This window comes from Chiloscyllium punctatum, chromosome 41 (genome assembly GCF_047496795.1).
Source record: "Chiloscyllium punctatum isolate Juve2018m chromosome 41, sChiPun1.3, whole genome shotgun sequence".
In the NCBI taxonomy this organism is placed as follows: Eukaryota; Metazoa; Chordata; class Chondrichthyes; order Orectolobiformes; family Hemiscylliidae; genus Chiloscyllium; species Chiloscyllium punctatum.
This window is the reverse complement of record NC_092779.1, coordinates 30,367,298-30,388,217: the sequence shown is the minus strand read 5'-3', so window position 1 is coordinate 30,388,217 and position 20,920 is coordinate 30,367,298. Positions and strand designations below refer to the sequence as shown.

The 20,920-nt window shown below is 40.7% G+C and overlaps 1 protein-coding gene across 15 annotated transcripts in view; it reads left to right on the top strand.

The window, feature by feature from the left end:
• LOC140464970 (catenin delta-2-like) overlaps positions 1 to 20,920 on the top strand; it is a 1,239,301-nt gene that overhangs the window by 897,384 nt on the left and 320,997 nt on the right. For all 15 annotated transcript variants that reach the window (XM_072560655.1, XM_072560657.1, XM_072560654.1 and 12 more), the window contains 3 exons: positions 17,805 to 17,839; positions 18,312 to 18,428; positions 18,802 to 18,986. In XM_072560655.1, the coding sequence (XP_072416756.1) occupies positions 17,805 to 17,839; positions 18,312 to 18,428; positions 18,802 to 18,986 (337 nt within the window). The remainder of the gene's footprint in view (positions 1 to 17,804; positions 17,840 to 18,311; positions 18,429 to 18,801; positions 18,987 to 20,920) is intronic.

The following is a 20,920-nucleotide window of genomic DNA, read 5'->3' as shown; positions in this document are numbered from 1 at the left end:
AACATGTACACAATGGATAAATCAGCCTCTTTTACCAATAGCTGTGAATAAGGGCAAACAAAGTGTTACTGTATCATGGGGGAGTTCAATGAGTTATAAATGGCCTCTGTGGTGATGTTGCTTGGGTCAGACAGCTGCTTAACACACAATAGGACTTTTAGTGTGAGACTGTGTGATTTCAACACACAACATGGTCGGAAAAGGTCTGCATAGGATCTGTACAGCATCATTTTTGAACATACAAATGCATCCATTTTAACATACTCGATGAGTTAAAGCAAATTTGTTTTGCTGTCCTCTGAGCCCCAAATCCCATGCTAAACTTGTTTTTTTATTATTATGAGCATGCATTTTTGATGAAAACGTTTGCATTCTATGGGACTCGAGATAAAAACTAGATTTCAAAGACTAAACTTAACTCTCACATTACTGAACTTCTTCACATAACTTTAGATCCAAATTCCCTGAATGATGCCCAATCCCTTACACCTGTGCAGATACCTCACAGAAATTGCCTGACACATGAGTAAAATTGAAAGTAGATGGTTTACCGTGGTGCAAAATTGAAATAGCCCTACTTTGGAAAAAGAAATAGTCATAGACTGAATTTACATGCTCCTCTGTATTATCATGATCAATATTTTTATGTTCACGATGTGTCTTTATTTACCACAAGTGTGTCCAAATTAAATAATATCTTTTGCATGCTTTCAATGAGGTGTAAGATAAAGAAATTTATTTAGAGCGACAGACTGTTAGAAAGTGAGATTTCAATCACTCATCTCAGTACACTCACTCAAAACTTAGATAAAAATGAGGATAAAACAACATGGTTGCAACTTATAAATTATCTCAGTCTGTTTTGTCGCAGACCTGTTTCCTTAGATGAAGATGGTGAAGTGACAGTCTGTAAAGTGAATTATCCTCAATGGTTCAATGGTTTTTGGTAGAATTATCTTTATCAACCAGTAGTTCCTACTGGCTTTTAAGAATAGACAACAAACATGGTTGTCTTGTCATGTGACTTTCACAGGTTTAGACTCTTTTATCCAAATGTTGATCTGTCTGTCACCCTATGTTATGAAGAGTTGGAGATCGCCAGTTTTTTGGCCTCTCCATCATTGCAAAAATGGCAGACATGGCTGAGATCCAGAAGTCCTGTCCCTGAACACAACACCTGCAGTCTTAACGGGGTGACAATGAAAGTAGGTCATGCTTCAAACTTGTGCATTTGCTGAAGCAGCTACCAATATAAATCAACCACTGCCTCAACCCATGTCTGATTTTGATGACCTAGCTGTATAAAACATGATATATGTAGAGTAGACCTATTTGGAACAAGTTTGAACTTTGCAGGTTCCTTTGAGAAGTACAGTAACTCTTTTAGATATGGTCCATCACTTTTGGGAGGTCAGGTAGTCTATGGGAGAAGTCAGCACCTTTTTGAGAGAGACCAGATGTATCTTTGATTATTATGATGTTAAACTGCCAAATGCAACTGCAAGACCGTCAAGACATTTAAATTTCCTGCTCTTTCAATATTTGGAAGAAAAGCCACCTGTAGTTTCATTTAAAGAGCTGCTTACAATTTAACTCTTATTCTTTGACACGGGCCTTAAATTTTTAATGGATAGTGCTAGATCTAATTTTCACAACCTTCCATTATCACAGTTGAATGTCTCCCACATTTCAGTTTGATTGACAGCTCCAAGTGGTTAGAGGCTCATTGAAGTTGGTCTGTACATTCAAGTATTTATTTTTTATTAGGAATTCAGCAATGCAAGAACGTTTGTTCTTATAATGGATTGTGTAGTTGAAAGAGTTTACAATGACTGGATTTTTATGAATGAGACTTTTTTAAAAACTCTACAATAGACACTTAGCACTTTATTTTATTTCACATCAATTTGGTTTCTGACGTTTGTCCATGGATAGTCTGAGAGTTACTATAGTAGGTGTAAGGGCAAAGTTTGGTATGTGGAGGACATTGGTGGTAATAGAGGGTAACGAGGGTTAATGAAGGATCATATGTTGTTACGGGGCTAAAAAGGACTATTGGATGAGCAGGGTGTGACAGTTAGCATGGAGGTTATGAGGAGCCATGAGTGGATAGGTGGAGACATGAGGTAGTATAGATTGCTATTTATGGGCATGGATAACATAGGAGACAAGTCTGGTGAATAGTGAAGGGCAGTTATATGATATTTTTACAACCTTGACAGTGCCAGTACCCTGAGACAGAGCTTCCACCGAGCCTGCCTCTTCATCTGAATGACTCTGTATCATTCTGGGGTTGCCTGGTCTGTCAGAGAACATAGCCATCTGGCTATGATCATTTCAACTTCGGGGGTACTTTTCCCAAGTCATGATTGCAAAGGTGGGAAATCTTCAAACTTCTAAAAGGCATTAAAGTGGACAAGTCCCCTGGTCTGGATGTGATCTATCCCAGGTTACTGAGGGAAGCGAGAGATAAAATAGCTGGGCCCTTTACAGATATCTTTGCAGCATCCTTGAATACGGGTGAGGTCCCAGCCAAGTGGAGAATTGCTGATGTTGTCCCCTTGTTTAAGAAAGGTAGCAGGGATAATCCAGGTACTTATAGACCAGTGAGCCTGACGTCAGTGGAAAGGAAGCTGCTGGAGAAGAAACTGAGGGATAGAATCTATTTACATTTGGAAGAAAATGGGCTTATAGGCAGCATGGTTTTGTGCAGGGGTCATGTCTACCAACTTAACGGAATTCTTTGAAGAAGTGACAAAGTCGATTGGTGAGGGACGGGCTGTAGATGTCATATTCATGGATTTCACTAGGGCGTTTGAGAAGGTTCCCCATGGTAGGCTGATGAAAAAGGTGAAGGGTCCAGGGTGTACTAGCTAGATGGATAGAGAGCTGGCTGGGCAACAGGAGACAGAATCGCAATGGAAAGGAGTTTCTCAAAATGGAGAACTATGACCAGTGGTGTTCCACAGGGATCTGTGTTGGGACCAAAGTTGTTTGTGATATACATAAATAATCTGGAGGAAGGTATAGGTGGTCTGATTAGCAAGTTTGCAGATGAGAACTTAATAAGTACTTTGCGTCAGTTTTCACAGTGGAAGACATGAGTAATATCCCAAAAATTAAAGGGTGTCACGGGGCTGAGTTGAGTATGGTTGCCATTACGAAAGAGATAGTGCTAGAAAAGTTAAAAAGTCTTAAAATTGATAAATCTCCTGGCCCCGATGGGATACACCCTAGAGTTCTGAGAGAGGTGGCTGAGGAAATAGCAGAGGCATTGGTTGAGATCTTTCAAGAGTCACTGGAGTCAGGAAAGGTCCCGGATGATTGGAAGATGGCTGTTGTAACCCCCTTGTTCAAGAAAGGATCAAGGCAAAAGATGGAAAATTATAGGCCAATCAGCTTAACCTTGGTTGTTGGTAAAATTCTAGAATCCATCATTAAGGATGAGGTTTCTAAATTCTTGGAAGAGCAGAGTCTGATTAGAACAAGTCAACATGGATTTAGTAAAGGGAGGTCATGCCTGACAAACCTGTTGGAATTTTTTGAAGAGGTAACAAATAGGTTAGACCAGGGAAACCCAGTGGATGTGGTCTATCTAGACTTTCAAAAGGCCTTTGATAAGGTGCCACACGGGAGGCTGCTGAGCAAGGTGAGGGCCCATGGTGTTCGAGGTGAGCTGCTGGGATGGATTGAGGATTGGCTGTCTAACAGAAGGCAGAGAGTTGGGATAAAAGGTTCTTTTTCAGAATGGCAGCCGGTGACGAGCGGTGTCCCGCAGGGTTCGGTACTGGGGCCACAGCTGTTCGCATTATATACTAATGATTTGGATGAGGGAACCGGGGGCATTCTAGCGAAGTTTGCCGATGATACGAAGTTAGGTGGACAGGCAGGTAGTACTGAGGAAGTGGGGAGGCTACAGAAGGATCTAGACAGGTTGGGAGAGTGGTCCAGGAAATGGCTGATGGAATTTAACGTGAGCAAGTGCGAGGTCTTGCACTTTGGCAAAAAGAATAAAAGCATGGACTACTTTCTAAATGGTGAGAAAATTAATAAAGCCAAAGCACAAAGGGATCTGGGAGTGCTAGTCGAGGATTCTCTAAAGGTAAACATGCAGGTTGAGTCTGTGATTAAGAAAGCAAATGCAATGTTGTCTCTTATCTCAAGAGGGTTGGAATATAAAAATAGAGATGTACTACTAAGACTTTATAAAGCTCTGGTTAGGCCCCATTTGGAGTACTGTGTCCAGTTTTGGTCCCCACACCTCAGGAAGGACATACTGGCACTGGAACGTGTCCAGCGGAGATTCACACGGATGATCCCTGGAATGACAGGTCTAGCATATGAGGAACGGCTGAGGATACTGGGATTGTATTCGTTGGAGTTTAGAAGATTAAGGGGAGACTTAATAGAGACGTACAAAATAATACATGGCTTGGAAAAGGTGGATGCTAGGAAATTGTTTCCGTTAGACGAGGAGACTAGGACCCGTGGACACAGCCTTAGAATTAGAGGGGGTCATTTCAGAACAGAAATGCGGAGACATTTCTTCAGCCAGAGAGTGGTGGGCCTGTGGAATTCATTGCCACGGAGTGCAGTGGAAGCCGGGACGCTAAATGTCTTCAAGGCCGAGATTGATAGATTCTTGTTGTCTAGAGGAATTAAGGGCTACGGGGAGAACGCTGGTAAGTGGAGCTGAAATGCGCATCAGCCATGATTGAATGGCGGAGTGGACTCGATGGGCCGAATGGCCTTACTTCCACTCCTATGTCTTATGGTCTTATGACACTAAGTTTGGTGGAGTAGCAGGTAGTGAAGAGGACTGTCAGAGAATGCAGCAGAGTATAGATGGATTGGAGAATTGGGCGGAGAAATGGCAGATGGAGTTCAATCCGGGCAAATGCGAGGTGATGCATTTTGGAATATTCAATTTTAGAGTGAACTATACAGTAAATGGAAAAGCCCTGGTGTACAGAGAGATCTGAGTGTTCAGGTCCACTATACTCTGTAGGTCAATAGAGTGGTCAGGAAGGCATATGCTTTCCTTCACAGGGTGGGGTATTGAGTATAAATGTTGGCAGATCATGTTACAATTTTATAGGACTTTAGGTCGGCCACATTTGAAATACTGTGTCCCGTTCTGGTCGCCACATTACCAGAAGAATGTGGATGCTTTGGAGATGGGGCAGAGAAAGTTCACCAGGATGTTGCCTGGTATGGAGGGCCCTAGCTATGAGGAGAGGTTGAGTAGATTAGGATTATTTTCATTGGAAAGAAGGAGGTTTGAGAGGGGATTGAGGCGTGCAAAATCATGAGAGGTATGGACAGGGTAGATAGCAAGATGTTTTTCCGCAGAGTGGGGGACTCAGTTACTAGGGGTCATGAGTTCAAAGTGAGAGGGGAAAATTTTAAGGGAAATAAGCATGGAAAATTCTTTATGCAGGGAGGGGGAGGGGTGTCTGGAATGCCTTGTCAGCGGAGGTGGTAAAGGCAGGCATGATAGTGTCATTTAAGATGTATCTAGACAGACACATGAATGGACACGGAGCAGAGGGATACAGATCCTTGGAAAATAGGCAACAGGTTTAGATAGAGGATCTGGATTGTCGCAGGCTTGGAAGGCCGAAGGACCTGTTCCTGTGCTATAACTTTCTTTATTCTTTGCGCTCTGACCCAGGAGAGAAAATTCAGACCTTCCTTTGTGTTTGAACTATCCGTTTGATTTGGAATTACCATTTTGAATTAGTTTCGAGAAAGGCATTGAAACAATTGAAAGTCCAGTGTGTTCCTTCCGTTCCTTTGTTAGAGAGGTGGGTGGTTGAGGTGACTGGGTGACCATTTTTTGCAGTGTTTTGTTCAGTTTTAAAAATATAAAGTACTGTATAAAATACAAAGTCCAGACGTTTTGGAACATGAAATGATACATAGAAGATCAGCCAGAGCATTTATAACTTTGAAACATTTGTAAGGCTGAAAAAGCTAATGTGTGCACTTTGCAGCAATTGCAGTTTAAGGAAAGTTGAGAGGTTTTTAAATTTGCTACAAAGTTACCAGAGTACTTCTCCAAGAAAGTGATTTAAAAATAGCATTTGAGAAATTAACCACTTCCTTACAACCAGCAATGGGTAGCCAAACCTTTTTCAAACAGGCCCACTCTTTGCTTTTTCAGATGCCCAGAATTCTGTAACAATGCTGCTGCTCAACCAAGAGCCAGAAATTTGGGTTTTATGAGTTTGCTTTGTTCCCATTTTGAGAGCTTGGGTTGTCACCTGTCCACCACCTGAAGGGGAAGACTGCCATTCACCTCATGCCAAGGCCTGCAGCGCGTGCAAAGTAGGGGATTCCAGGAACGTAATGCAGCAGTGACTGAGGAAAATGACACATGCCCAAATTTTGTGAAACTTGGAACTGCCTGACATTTCTTCTACATTGCTGATTTCAGTTGTTAGTGGATCTAATTCATTCAGAAAGCCGAGTGAAATCCAAGCATCCAGCAGATTTCCCTCCTTTTGTAGTCCAGGTTGTTCAAAATTAATCATCTAGAAATTTAAAAATTGTTTAAATTTGGTATTAAGCCTTTCTGAATCCTAGCTGCCACTTGTATTGCAATGTGGCGTTCAGACAGAGTCAGCTGGTGTTTATCTCCTGCAAGATTCTATCTCTTTAACAAATATGTCATCAGACTTTTCAGTTTCTGATTGATACCTGGTAATTTTTTACTGAACAGAAGAACTGCAACAGAAATATAGATAAAGGAAACTTTAAAGGGAATGTGCAAGGGTAACATAGGAAGTATAAAGGGAAGAAGTTTAATTACCTTCTTGGAGAATTGTGTCAAGTTATGTATGGCACCCATTATAGGCTCAGCTGCATGAATGCTTTCAACTCCTTTTAAGCCATCAGCTTGTAACTAGGAGAATGAATTGGTTATTTGTGTAAAAAGTGGACCCGCTAAATGTTGGCCTGGTTTTGAATTTGATTCATTTGTGTACTGTTACCTTGGTTACTTTTACGGAATTGACCTTTCGCTTGATGAATCTACCGCATCAAGCACAGTTCAGGATCCAGCCAAGATAAATGGGATTTTTCACTCAAGGTGAAAACTTATTTCCTGAGAATTTTTTTTTAAAAATGACATTTGCACCTGCATGTTCAAAAGTCTGGAACTTTATTAATAAAAGATTTCTTTGTTCTCACTGGTTGCACATCTTTCTGTCGAAAGCCCTTCTCTTGTTTGCAAAGACAATGAACTACTTTGCATGAATTCACAGTCAATCAACCACCAGCCTCTGTGATATCAGACTAATTTCAATTGGAGCGGGACTGTAAAGCTGAAAACTTCCTTGTTTTTTCAAGGAAATTGAAATAATTATGGAATTTATCTAAGTATGAACGTGAGTTTTGCTAGAGAAGCTGCCCAGAGTAGTTGATGTCACGCTCGTAAATGCATTTAAGGCAAAGCAAGATAAGCACATGAAGAAGAAATTAATAGAAAGCTCTGTTAATGGGGTTAGATTAAAACAGGGTGAAAATAGGCTTGTGTGGAACATAATCGCAAGCGTGGACCAGTTATAATAAATGGCCTGCTTCAGTGTTGTGATGACTTTGCAAAGATGGGATTGTTCCCTTCCTAATAGAATTTGATAACGATGTTTAGAATCAAGAAGAATTTTGATAGCATTGAGGAGAAAATGGCCTGTCGGATAGAAAGTCAGTAAGCAGACATCAGTGTAAGGTTATTCATGAAAGAGCTGGAGAGGCAACAAGTTGTCTCAGAGCAAAGAACAATACAGCACAGGAACAGGCCCTTCAGCCCTCTAAGCCTGCGTCAACATACTCTGCCCTTCCATATTAAAACTGTCTTCACTTACTGGATCCATACCCCTCTATTCCCTTCTTATTCATATTTTCATTCAGGTGTTTCTTGAATGCTACTGTTGTGTCTGCTTCTACAACCTCTTCTGGCAATGTGTTCCAGGCACTCACCACCCTTTGTGTGAAAAACATGCCTTTCACATCTCTTTTAAATCACCCCCCCACCCCACATCTTGAACCTGTGTTCCTTAGTAATTGATCCTTCCACCCTGGGAAAAAGCCTCATATTTTCCGTTCTATCCATGCCATTCATAATCTTATAAACTTCTTACAGGTCACCTCTCAACTCCTGGTCTATCCAACCTTACTTCATAGCTAAAGTCCTCCATACCTGGCAACATCGTGGTAAATCTTTTCAGTGTCCTCTCTGAAGCATCCACATCCTTCTGGTGTATGCAATATTCCAAATGTGGCCTAACTAAAGTTCTATAAATTTGCAGCATAATTTGTCCATCCTTCTACTCAGTGCCCCTTTCAATGAGGGCAAGCATGCGTAGCCCTGTTTTACGACCTTATCTACCTGCGCTGCCACCTTCAGTGATCTGTGGACCTGCACACCCAGATCCTCCTGCATATCAACACTCCTAAGGGTTCTGCCATCATTGTATAATTTTCACATGTATTTGACCTTCCAAAATACATCACCTCACACTTGTCCCAATTAAACGCCATCTGCCATTTTTCTGCCCACGCTGACAATCCTCCTCACTATCTGCAACTCCACCAATCTTTGTTTCGTCCACAAACGTATTAAATAGACCAGCTATGTTTTCCTCCAAATCATTTATGTAGATAATGAATTCCTGAGGTCCCAGCACTGATCCCTGTGGAGCACCACAAGTCACAGTCTTTCATTCCTAAAAGCCTCCTTTAGCCGGTACCCACTGTCTCCTATGACTAACCCAGTTCTGTATCCATCTTGCCAGCTCACCCCTGATACCATGTGGCTTCATCTTTTGTGTCAGTATGCCATGAGGGAACTTGTCAAATGCTATGCTGAAGTCCATGTAAACAACAATAACCACTTTTTCCTCATCAATCATCCTCACTATATCCCCAACAAACTCAATCAAGTTAGTGAGACACAACCTCCCTTGCACAAAACAACTTTTTGAACTATAACCAGTTACGATGATCTCGAATACACTGCCAGCAGAAGTAACTGAAGCAGAAGTAACAGTAACCTTAAAAAGGCAAAATTTCCAGAATGATGGGGTAAGTGGGACTAATTGGATACCTCTTTTGAAGAGCCATCACATACAATGGGCCTCCTTCAATTACAAGAGGAGCCTAGAGAACCTAAACAGGGAGTCCACAACATACTTCATTGTGCATTGCAGATAATTTTAAGCAAAATTTTCATAAGTACTATAACACAACTCTAGAGCAGGTGGGCCTTGAACCTTCTGGCTCAAAGATATGGACACTGCCAAAATATCACAACAGCACTTCATTCTGTGTTGCATGCTTATGGGGGTAACAACAAAAGTGAGATGAAGATACGCTCAGCAGATTAAACAGAACTTGCTCCTTGCATGCAGAGTTTGGTACAGTAGTGTACACTGAGAAAATTGTGACAACTAGCATTAGTTCTCAAGGGATTGTGGGTATCAGTCTCTGTTAAAGAGAGACACCTGCTTATACAGCTTAAGCAGCACAATTCCACATCATTGCAGGCTCCATGAATTACCACAACCAATCTAGTGGTTAAACCCATGCCAGTGGTATCTTTCTACACCACACTGAAGAAGTACTGTGTCTTTTTCTTCCATGCCTAACTGTACCATTACTCCCATAGAATTGACAGGACAGGCCAGATGGCAATCATTTCTTTGGATGTTGATAATAGGCCTTCTGAGCACTTGGCTGGAGATCCGGACCTTCTCATTTTGACTAACGACATAGTTGAGAACTCATTCCAACTGCTGTAGGCAGCCATCCAACTTCAACCTGCAGCTGTCTGATTCGATATTGTATCGATGTCCTGATAACCAGTCTCTGCCACTGCCAGAGGTGTTTCCAGTTTAACTTTATATGTTAGAATCATTGCAATGACTGCATTTAACCACATTTTGTACAGTTAAATTATGAAATGTGCATTGGTGAACCTACTTGAGAGAACAGGCTGTTTGTTACCAGATACAGTGACCTTTGGCCTCTTCTTCAAAACCCAAAGCCATGAACATGTCATCAGGAGTAATATGGGAGCAGAAGATAAGCAGGTGCACTCACCTTGTTATGTTTCTAAAATATTAGCTACAGTCATTAAAATGTGTGATCTGAGAAAAATACCACATATCCTTACTATGTTGTCCTAAAATGATTTAATGCCTTGAGATCACACACATCTTTTGCAATGCTTTTTCTCTTACAGGGTCGAGCAGTTGTTGCATCATGCTTGTATCTACACCGGTTTCTGTGGTTTTATTTTGCCTCACCTTGTGGCCTTTATGTTCATTGTCAATTCAACTCTTGTGCTGATGTTTGCCACATGGAACATAATGGGAAAAGCACAAGTTTGTGGATGGGCCTCCTGCTCATTGTAGGATTTATTTATTTATTTATTGTCACACGTACTGAAAGTTTTGTTTACGAGCTGCACAGGCAGATCATAGTAAGCAAGGATGTACAGATCAAAATGCTTAGATGGAGGCATACAGGTGACATTGCACAGGGCGTGCACTAGGAAACATTAACTTTAGCAGGATCAGCATTATTTGAGTCCATTCATCAGTCTAATAACACCCAGGAAGAAGCTGTTCCTGAACCTGCTAGTGCATATGTTCAGCTTCTGTATCTTCAGAAGAGGTTGGAGGAGATCATTACCATGGTGCGAGGGCTCTTTGATGATGTTGTCAGCCTTTCCATGGCAGCGAGCCATGAACAGAATGATAGACAAATATTTACAAATATAACCACTGATTCTGCAGATCAAGTTGAGGGAAATGCATTTGCACCTCAGAGCACTGATTGCCACAGAACTTAAATCTGATTTGAGGGTTTTGATCAATGTGTGTTCCACAACAGTGCACGCTGTATTGACCAGCTGATCTACAGACTGATGCATTGATCTGACCATATTTACCCAAATCTTTGGCAGAGCTTGGCACACTTTGAAATCACTGTATGAAATGCAGCCACATCAGATCCGAATCCCAAGGCTTGCTTTCAGAAGGAATACTGGATGTGAGAGTTCAGTTGTCAGTCCACTAGTACTTGCCTGTGCTCATTCATTTTCTGTCATCCATGTGTTCTCCCTTCTACAACAATTTGCATTTAAATAGTGCATTTCATGTATCAAAATGTTCTAAAATGCTTCACAGGAATGTTGTCAAATGAAGGTTTGACACCAAGTCACATAAGATATTCAGGTTGGAAAGAGGTAGGTTCAAGAAGAATCTTAAAATTAGGTCAGGGGTCAGGCCTAAAGGTATGACTATCAATGATATATCAATGAACATCAGAGGTGCGCAGGTAAGCAGAAATTTCTGAGGGTTGGAGCTGAGGGAAATTAAAGTGATAGGGCTGGGCAAAGCCGTGGAAAATTTTAAATTGCTACATGTCACTGTTGAAATGTCGAATACTGGGAAATGGTAGGCATAAGCCAGGCAATCACCTCAGCAGATTGGTTATAATGAATACCAATATGATCAGCTAAATGATGTATTTTACAATGCTGTCAAAGTGAGAAATATCCTCGGGCAGAACCCAGCAGGATAATGTGTGTTATTCTATTGATGTTGTTATGTATATCTGTGTTTCGAAAAATCTGTGTGAATAAATCTCCATATAGGCTAGAACCTCCAGCACTTGTTTGCTTAGATTCTCCCTCATGTCTTGACCCTTAATTTTTAAGTTGTTTATCTCATTGTGTGTTAATTGGCGCATTTTGGATTAGAATCAGAGACTTAAATCAGAAAAGGAGGGTATTTGGCCTGTTGAAATCTGCATCGAATGTTTCCCTTTATTACATATCCTTTCACACTGGTTTTCTTGAAGTATTTCTTTTAAAATATGACCTTAAATGCAAGTAGCTAAGGTAGTGGCAGAATCACTGATGTACCCAACCTGTACTTTATGTGAATCTGTGGACATGTAGAATGCAGATAAATTATGTTGCATTGAGATTGGTTGTTCTGGCTCACAAGGTTTACATGTAACATTACAATTGTAACTGTGTATTCCTGGTCACCTATGGGTACATAAATGTACCCAGCTGAATGGTTGCTTAAGTATTGCCTAAATGGACTTTGTGACTTTGGATTATGGTTGGAATTAACTGTTGCTTTGACTCAATGTAAGCCCATTAACCAGTGCAAGCAAAACAAAAATACACTAAACTTCCTGAGATTGGAAAATCCCTTTCTCATGTTTTATCATCACTCATGTATGTGTGAAATAGTATTAACTGATTGCAATTACTACAACCAGGAATTGGGCACGTATCCAACTGCTCTGAATAAGGCCTTGTCTGCTTTACAAGACTATCTTCTCGGGGTGAAAGGAATTAGCCCTCACCACCCTTTTGTCTCAGTCTGTTATGGACTTACTGGTAAGAGTCAGGCGGCTGTGATGTCGTCAATAACTACAGTAAGACAGAATAGTAGGAGGTGAACTTAGTCCTTCTACATCCAGCAGTTCCTATGTTCTGCATCTTCCCTGCAGGTATAACACTGTATACTTCACTCTGTTCTGTTACATGATGCACTTATGATACAATCTGCCTGCAGAGCATGCAAAATACTTTCCACTGTATCTCAGTATAATTGGCAGTGATAAACCAAATCAAATTTTAAAAATCAAATGTTCATACCTCCATACCAATGTCAATGGAGAAGGCTTGTCTCTGACCTCATGGAAACCAGCACAAAGAAACAGAAAACAATCATGTAATGTAGTCTCTCACAGGAAATCTCAAACCATTTATCTGAATTTCTTACCTGTGCATTGCCAGAAACTGTTATGGTATTCAAATGAGTTGAACATTTAAATGTGACATCAGCTTTGGTTCTCCAAGTACTACCAATGGCCTCTGTAATGTCAGGTCAATCCTTCAGTGCACCTCGCCATTTCAGAGCGATATCTGCAAACATTTAGGGTAGGTTGCTTCAGGAAAATAGAAGTGACAACTTGGACCAAAAGGACTAATTCAGCTACAGTCCTTTTAAAGCAAATTTCATCGAATTATCTTCTGATGGTCAGGAATACTTGATGTTTCCTTTTATCCTTTATCACTTACCCACTCCACACCCAAACTTACATTATTTCTGTTCCAAAACGTTCCAGAAAAGCCCTGAAATTATGTCACAACCAACTTGGATAGTGCATTGGAAATCAAGCATCCATATTCCTGGGATCATCACAAATGTGCAAATTTATTCAAACTATGCAAAATCCCTAACTACCTGACTACCAAACCCAGGTAAAAAGAAAACATTCATTCGGTCTCCATACTTAACAAGAAAACAGCTACTTATTGCAAACTGGTCATTTTTAACTGATGACAACTAATTTAAAGCTCACAATATCTTAAATTCTGTCCCTTTTAAAAATTAACAGATGGACTCAAACTCAAACATAAAATGACATAAATATCAGGGCTGGGAAAGGAACAAAAGGAAATCAGTAACACACAGTTCTGACACCAGACTCTTTACAGGCTGCGATGGTTTTCTTCAATACCTCTCTGTTACCTTTCAGTTTAGTGAGGAGAACGAGGGGACGGAATGGCTTGTTAAGGTTATTATATCCAATTGTTTACAGCTCTTTTGAGCATCTCTACAATGTTTGCTCATGCAGTGTGAACCTTCAATACAAATTCGTACGCTATCCTCAGCTTGGAAATTTTTCATTCTGCTCAGTTTGAGTTCCATTTAAAAGGAGTTATAGAGTCATAGAGATGTACAGCATGGAAACAGAACCTTTGGGTCCAACTAGATATCCTAAAATAATCCAGTCCTATTAGCCAGCATTTGGCCCATATCTATCTAAACCTTGCCTATTTATGTATCCATCCAGATGCCTTTTAAATGTTGTAATTGTGCCAGCCTCCACCACTTCCTCTGGCAGTTCATTCCATATATGCACCACCCTCTGCGTGAAAAAGTTGCCCTTTAGATCCCTTTTAAATCTTTTCTCCTCTCCTTAAACCTATGCCCTCTAAATTTGGACTCCCCTACCCTGGGGAACAGACCTTGACTATTCACCCTATCCATACCCCTTATGATTTTATAAGCCTCAATAAGATCACCCTTCAGCCTCCAATGCTGCAGGGAAGATAGCCCCAGCTTATTCAGCCTCTCCCGAGAGCTCAAACTTTCTAACCCCATTAACATCTTTGTAAATCTTTTCTGAACCCTTTCAAGTTTCATAACATCTTTCCTATACAGGGAGACCAGAATTTTCACAGAGTTCTAAAAGTGGTCTAACCAATGTCCTGTACAGCTGCAACATGACTTCCCAACTTCTGTATGCAATGCACTGATCAATAAAGGCAAGCATACCAAACTCCTTCTTCACTAGTCTGTCTACCTGCGACTCCACTTTCAAGGAACTATGAATCTGCACTCCAAGGTTTCTTTGTTCAGTAACACACCCCAGGACCTTAGCATTAAGTGTATATGTCCTACCTTGATTTGCTTTCCAAAATTGCAGGTCCTCACATTTATTGAAATTAAACTCTATTTGGCACTCCTCTGCCTATCTTATTGTGGTCCTGTTGCACTCTGAGGTAGCCTTCTTTGCTGTCCACTATACCACCAATTTTATTGCAAACTTACTAACCATACCTGCTATATTCACATCCAAATCATTGATATAAATGACAAAAAACAATGGACCTACTTTGCTGTATAGTTACTTTATAGGGCAAATCATTCAGCTCAGGCAAATCTTTCACAGTCACTTAGTCAAGCCCTTCATGAAGTTTGGCTTAAAATCCTTATTGTAATTTGGTGCTTGCGTAAGAGAAGGAAAGAGGTATCTGCTACACTTTTAATCTGTAGATTTGAAAAATATTGATGCGCAATATGAGAGTCAGGCAACCTGTACTTATTATCATCAATTTTCAATGTTGCAACATTTCTTTAGTGTGCTAGTATACAGCAAGTCTGATCTTTTAGTACACAATGAGAGCTGAATGAACATCCATGTTGATGTGTAATCCGTGTTGCTATTAATGCACCATTTTAGCTTCTCTGACAATTCATCAATTTCTGTACAAACTGATATAGCCTTGGAATACAAATTTTTACTTTGCCCAACAGAACTCAACAAAATTGTCAGATTTCTCAACAGAATCTGCTGCTTATATAATGCTGACGAAGTCGATGATACTGTAGAGTTTTGAACTTCACATGATCTAGAACACTCTTTCAACAGTAATGCTTGTGTAAATTGAAGATTTGACACAAGTTTCAGTTCTTTGTCATCCACTATGATTACAGTTTCTCTGTTCAGATTATGAGCTTATCAGTGGTCCCTGTGAAGGTTTCTGAATATGGCAGGGTTAACCAGAAAAGACACAGACAAAGACACATTCTTGAATCATTTGAACATTAGAGTCCCTGACATGTTCACATTTATCAAGCATGGCTGTCACCATACGAATTGGTCACAAATATGTCACTTAAGTATGCCAACTTTGTTTTGCAGTCTAGTCCCAGCAGTTTAAAGGCTGTGTTGATTTCCAGTCAGGTTTTCAAGGTCTTCAGCAAAGTCAGGCCTTCAGGGAGGTTCAATCAGCTGAAATTGAGACTTCAAGCAGGTTCATTCAGATAGCTTCGTCAACAACTGTGTAAAGTGGCAAATTTCATTAGCACAGAGGCACATGCTGTAAGTGCTATAGACTGCATTCTCTGCTGGACATTTATATCCAGGATAACTGCAACATTAGGCACTCCTTTCAGACTGTATTGAGACAAAGCATGTAACTTCAAATTCAATCTACACTGATGAAATGAAACACAGTAGGATTGCTAGGTTCTCTAAAATAGGATCATTTGATTGACCTCAAAAGGATAAAATTGCAGATAGTCTGTCGATCAAAGACAGTGAGACAATTCCCAACATTACTGCAATATAAGTGCATCATAATAAGAAAATATGGAAGCAAGCAATGGCAAAGAGGCACTGATAAGTGAAAACATCCAGGAGAGAAATACTTGCCATCACTGTCAGACAATGGATGAACCGACAGAATGAATGGGTCATCACCTGGTGAATTTGCCTAGCTTTCATTCCATCTAAGTGGAATATTTACCCCTCTCGTAATCATAAATGCTGAAAGTTGTTTGCATTTGAAGAGAAATGAGCAGAACTGACCGTGTAGAAACTGGCAACTCTGGGAGTGAAGAAGAGATGGTTCCAGTATGGGACAGTGTACAGGATTAGAAAGGAAGCTCAGTTCTATGTGCAGTGGGTTCTGGGAGAGCAGTGTTGTACAGCATGACAGCCCATGACACAGGATTGTGTTGAAATGTTTTTAATGAGTAAAAATAATATAATGGAAATGATAACCAAAGAGATGTACAACTGGCTGACAATTTATACAAAGTCATGCTACCCCCACAAAAGAGTGATCCAAAAGCTTTATTTCTGTGGTATAGAAGATATCACGTTTGCACTAAATACAAAGATTTTCATCTGTTCAAACCCGGGCAGAAATATCACAGAAGCTTCTATATGCCCATGTGAGGCAAAATGTTCTGAGAAGTACTTGAACTGGACTCGAAATATTAACTCTTTCTCTCTCCACAGATGCTGTCAGACCTGCTGAGTTTCTCCAACATTCTGTCTTTATTTACATGAGGGCAAGATGTGTGTTCCCATTTTGAGGGCTTTTGTGGTGCAGTGGTAGTGGCCCTATCTCTAGGCCAGGAGGCCTGGGTTCAAGTTCCACCTACTCCAGACGTGTTGAAACAAGTTGATTTAAAAGAAACCCTGAGAGTGATCCAGGAAGACTTGTGGATAATTCTTTTTAAATATCTCTGTATTCACAGTTAGTTTGTTTCTTTTTTGAAGAGAGATGAACACTCATAACGGTGATTAAAGAGGCTTCCTCATTATTTTCTTGAAGCAAACAAAAAAGCAATGCCTCAGTAAGTTTATCCAGCGAACAGCTGAGCACTGTGGACTTGGAAGTTTATTCGCAGTTTGCGATGAGTTTTCAGTTTTGTGAATGAGCAGGTTGGATCATGGGGTGTTACAAAATAGATTGGAGAGGATGAAGCAAACTTGGCTTCCTGCATCCAGTATAAACATCCTGCAAACTCTGCTGGAGTTATGCACAGTGCTTGAAGACCAGATTAGGCTAGGCCGCAATGTCCTTGCAGTCACACAGCCATCTAACACTCTACTGGCAAGCAGGTCAGCATACTGTGGGGTACATGGTACTCATGGGAATATCTACAGGAAAAGGGATGGAGAAAATTAGAACATCTAAAATAAAATAAAATCCAGATTAATTCTCAATCAGTTTTAAATCAATTTTAAATTCTCAAATCTATTTTCACATCTTTCTGTGGCTTCACCAAACCTCCTCCTGTACTAGGAGCTGCCAGGATTTCAGTGCTGCACTCATTCTGACCTCCTATACATCCATGTTTTTCATTGTTCCACCGTAGGCAGCTGTGCCTTCAGCTGCCACCAGGCTCAGCATTGAAAGTCTCTCCCTAAACCTCTTTGCCTCTGTACATCCTCGGCATCCTTTAATATGCTCCTTAAAACTATCTCTGACCAAGTTGCTAAATTTCTATACGTTAAATTTCGTCAAATCACATATCTCAGGACCTTGCACTACATTAAGATACGATTCAAATCTAAGTTGTTGTAGTACTATGTCTATGGCTGTGCTATTTATATTGAAGGATGTTACATGACATAACAATTCACACATGATGGATTACATATTTTTTCTCTTTTTATATTTGCAGTTCGACAGAGGATTCCTTTCGCTGGCACATACAAGGTAAATTCACTTCTTTTTAATATTCTTCCCTTGAAGGGGTTAAATGCTGAAAAACTGCCTGCCGCATCCACCCCAACCCCCAATGGATGGCAATTATAAGATGTGAAGTGTTTTCTTGCATTCCTTCATACCTCAATACAGATTAGCTACCCAAGGTTAGCTTGGAGCTAACGGAGATTGTCTGCTTGCAGTGCAAGGGGAAACGGAACATTGCAGCCTCTTGCGCTGGGACTCTGCCACTGGCAGCTTCTCAAATCACGACTGACAAAACTGGCACTAATTGGGCACCAGTGCCAACTAATGATGTGCCTGGGTGCCATTTATTTTAAATGGAAGGATAAATACTGTAGTAATTTCTAGGAGACAAAAGGAGGAATTCTTTCAACTTTCTTCAGAGTTGGTTAGACCAAGTGTATATTAATCACTCCCTTGTTCTCTACCTTCTTTTGAATCATACACATGCATACCTCAGATGCACAGAAAAGCGCGGACGATGAAATTGCCAGTGGCTTGGAGCTAGTGGACTCCTGCTTGAGGTCCCTTCAAGAGTCCGGAATACTGGACCACCACGAATACTCTTCAACTGAAAGTAAGAGTAGTTTGGTTTAATATTTAGCTTATTACTGTTCTGAAGAAGGGCCACTGGACCCGAAACTTTAATTCTGAATTCTCTCTACAGATGCTACCAGACCTGCTAATTTTTTCCAGCAATTACATTTTGTTTCTGATTTCCAGTATCCACGGTTCTTTCATTTTGTTTTTTGTTTAGCTTATTGCTGTCTGGCTAGTTGAATAAACTGCTCATCATCAGCTCATTGATTTAGGGAACTTCTGTGGTCACATTCCTGAAAGGCCACAAGCTTCAAATTATATTGGCGAAACAAAAGGTTTATTAACTAATAAACACTTTTTCTGCTTCAGTGACAAATCTGTTGACTGTTCTCAAATAATTCTTTGAACAGGGTCCAACCCTCTCTCCCAGAGTGCCTCACATATTAATGCCAATCCAGAAGGCTCCTACCAGTACTCCGGCAGTTACCATAGCAACCAGACCCTCTCCCGAGGTGACTCAACCACATCGCAGCTCTCCGGGAGGACCTCCAGTGGTCAGATTGGAGCAGGTGTCGGTGTTCATAACTACAGTCAGGTACACAATATAAGTCTATAAGGAGAATGGGCATTTCAAAAGAAAGCACAAGAGGAAGAAAGAACTTGTATTTGTATGACACCTTTCACAACCTCGGTACATCCCAAATTACTTTCCACTTCCAAAGCACTTCGTGATTTGTTTGTCCTCTTGTATAATGGAAGCGTGGAGGCTAATTTGTGCACACTAGTTCCCACAAACAGCATTGAAATCAATGACTTGAGAATATGTTTTGGTGGCTTAAGGAATAAATAACTTTTTTGCTTTTCTTCAAAACAGTAACATAGGATTTTTTTTTGTCTGAGAGAGCAGGCTAGATCTCATTCTAAATCTCAAACACCATGGCATGTCTAACAGTGTTGGTCTCCATCAGTCCTCCACCAGAATCCCACCCGAGACCTGGGTAGAAATTATTGGAGTGGAACGTAGACCCAATGCCTTCAGACCAAGATGCAAGAGCCACAGCAGTCAACTGGGCCGTTGAGGCATTCACACCTCCTGTTCATAACTGTTGCAGCTTTAAATGGCTTACTGTTTAACATCTTAGAAGTTGTAGGGCTATTAATTCTTCTTAGGCATATTCTGAGAGACATATAAGTGCTACCACGGGCCAGCACTTAATGTCCATCCTTAATTGCCCTTAAGGTAGTGGTGAGCTGCCTTCTTGAATTGCTGCAATCTCCATTGTGTGAGTACAATCATATTGCTGTTGGATAGACTTTTTAATATCAGGTTGATGCAACTGTGTGACTTATTTGGAGGGCATTTAAGCATCAACTGCATTGTTGTGAACACTATAAGGACGGCAGATTTCTTTCTATAAGCCAGTTAGTTGAAACCTCTAGATTACTGGTCCAGTCACTGTGCTAAGTGGCCCATATAACCTTCTGAACAAAATTGAGTCATTTATTGTTACATGTATTCAACATAAAATACAATGAAAAGTTTATAATGTCACCATGCATTGGCACCATTCTCATGAACTTAAAATAAATAAAAAACACAGGAAGATAACTTAGAGAGTTCTGCTTCCAATTGATCCAACGAGCCAAAGTCTTTCTGATATTCTCACAATTTATAAGCAAAACTGCTAAAAGGGAATTCCAAAAAAATTTGGTTTTACTGCCAATGATTTTTGTGCCTGGTCACTTAGGCGATCAACCTTTAATTGTTGGAGATGCCAGGGTAACGAACCCCAGAGGATTGCCTTTGCAATAGCTGATATAAATCAGCATGTACTGAGAACAGTATACGCATTATTCTATCTAACCCGAAAGGGAATATACAGAGCCCAGGATCCAGAATATGATTGAAATTTCCAGCAGACTGGCCAAAATGTTACAGTGAGCAGTAAGTTTGCAAATATGACATTATCGCAGGATACTAGAAAACTCTCCCAGGAAAGCTTTTCGTTCTCTCCTGCTCAAGTATTTACCTCCTTCAAGAGTTCTGCAGCACTTCAACATTTTCCTCTTCCTCTTCCTGTCTTCCTTTGCCCCAACATTTTCTCTGTGCCTTCTTCAATCCAGGCCCTTCGCTTTGGAATTCCGCCTTAAATCTCTCCACTTCTCTGTCTTTTTAGATTCTCCTTAAAACTTGCCTTGTTTCCTTGTTTAATACCTCACTTTATGTCTTGGGGTCAGTTTTAGTCTGACTGCTTACTTGCAAAGTGCCTGGGAACATATTACTGTGTAAACCAACCCTCCATAACCTTCAGCTCTTTTAGGTTAGATTAGCTTACTGACAGCGTGGAAACAGGCCCTGCGACCCAACAAGTCCACACCGACCCGCCGAAGCGCAACCCACCCAGACCCATTACCCTACGTTTACCCCTTTACCTAACAGTACGGGCAATTTCGCATGGCCAATTCACGTAACCTGCACATTTTTGGACTGTGGGAGGAAACTGGAGCACCCGGGGGAAACCCACGCAG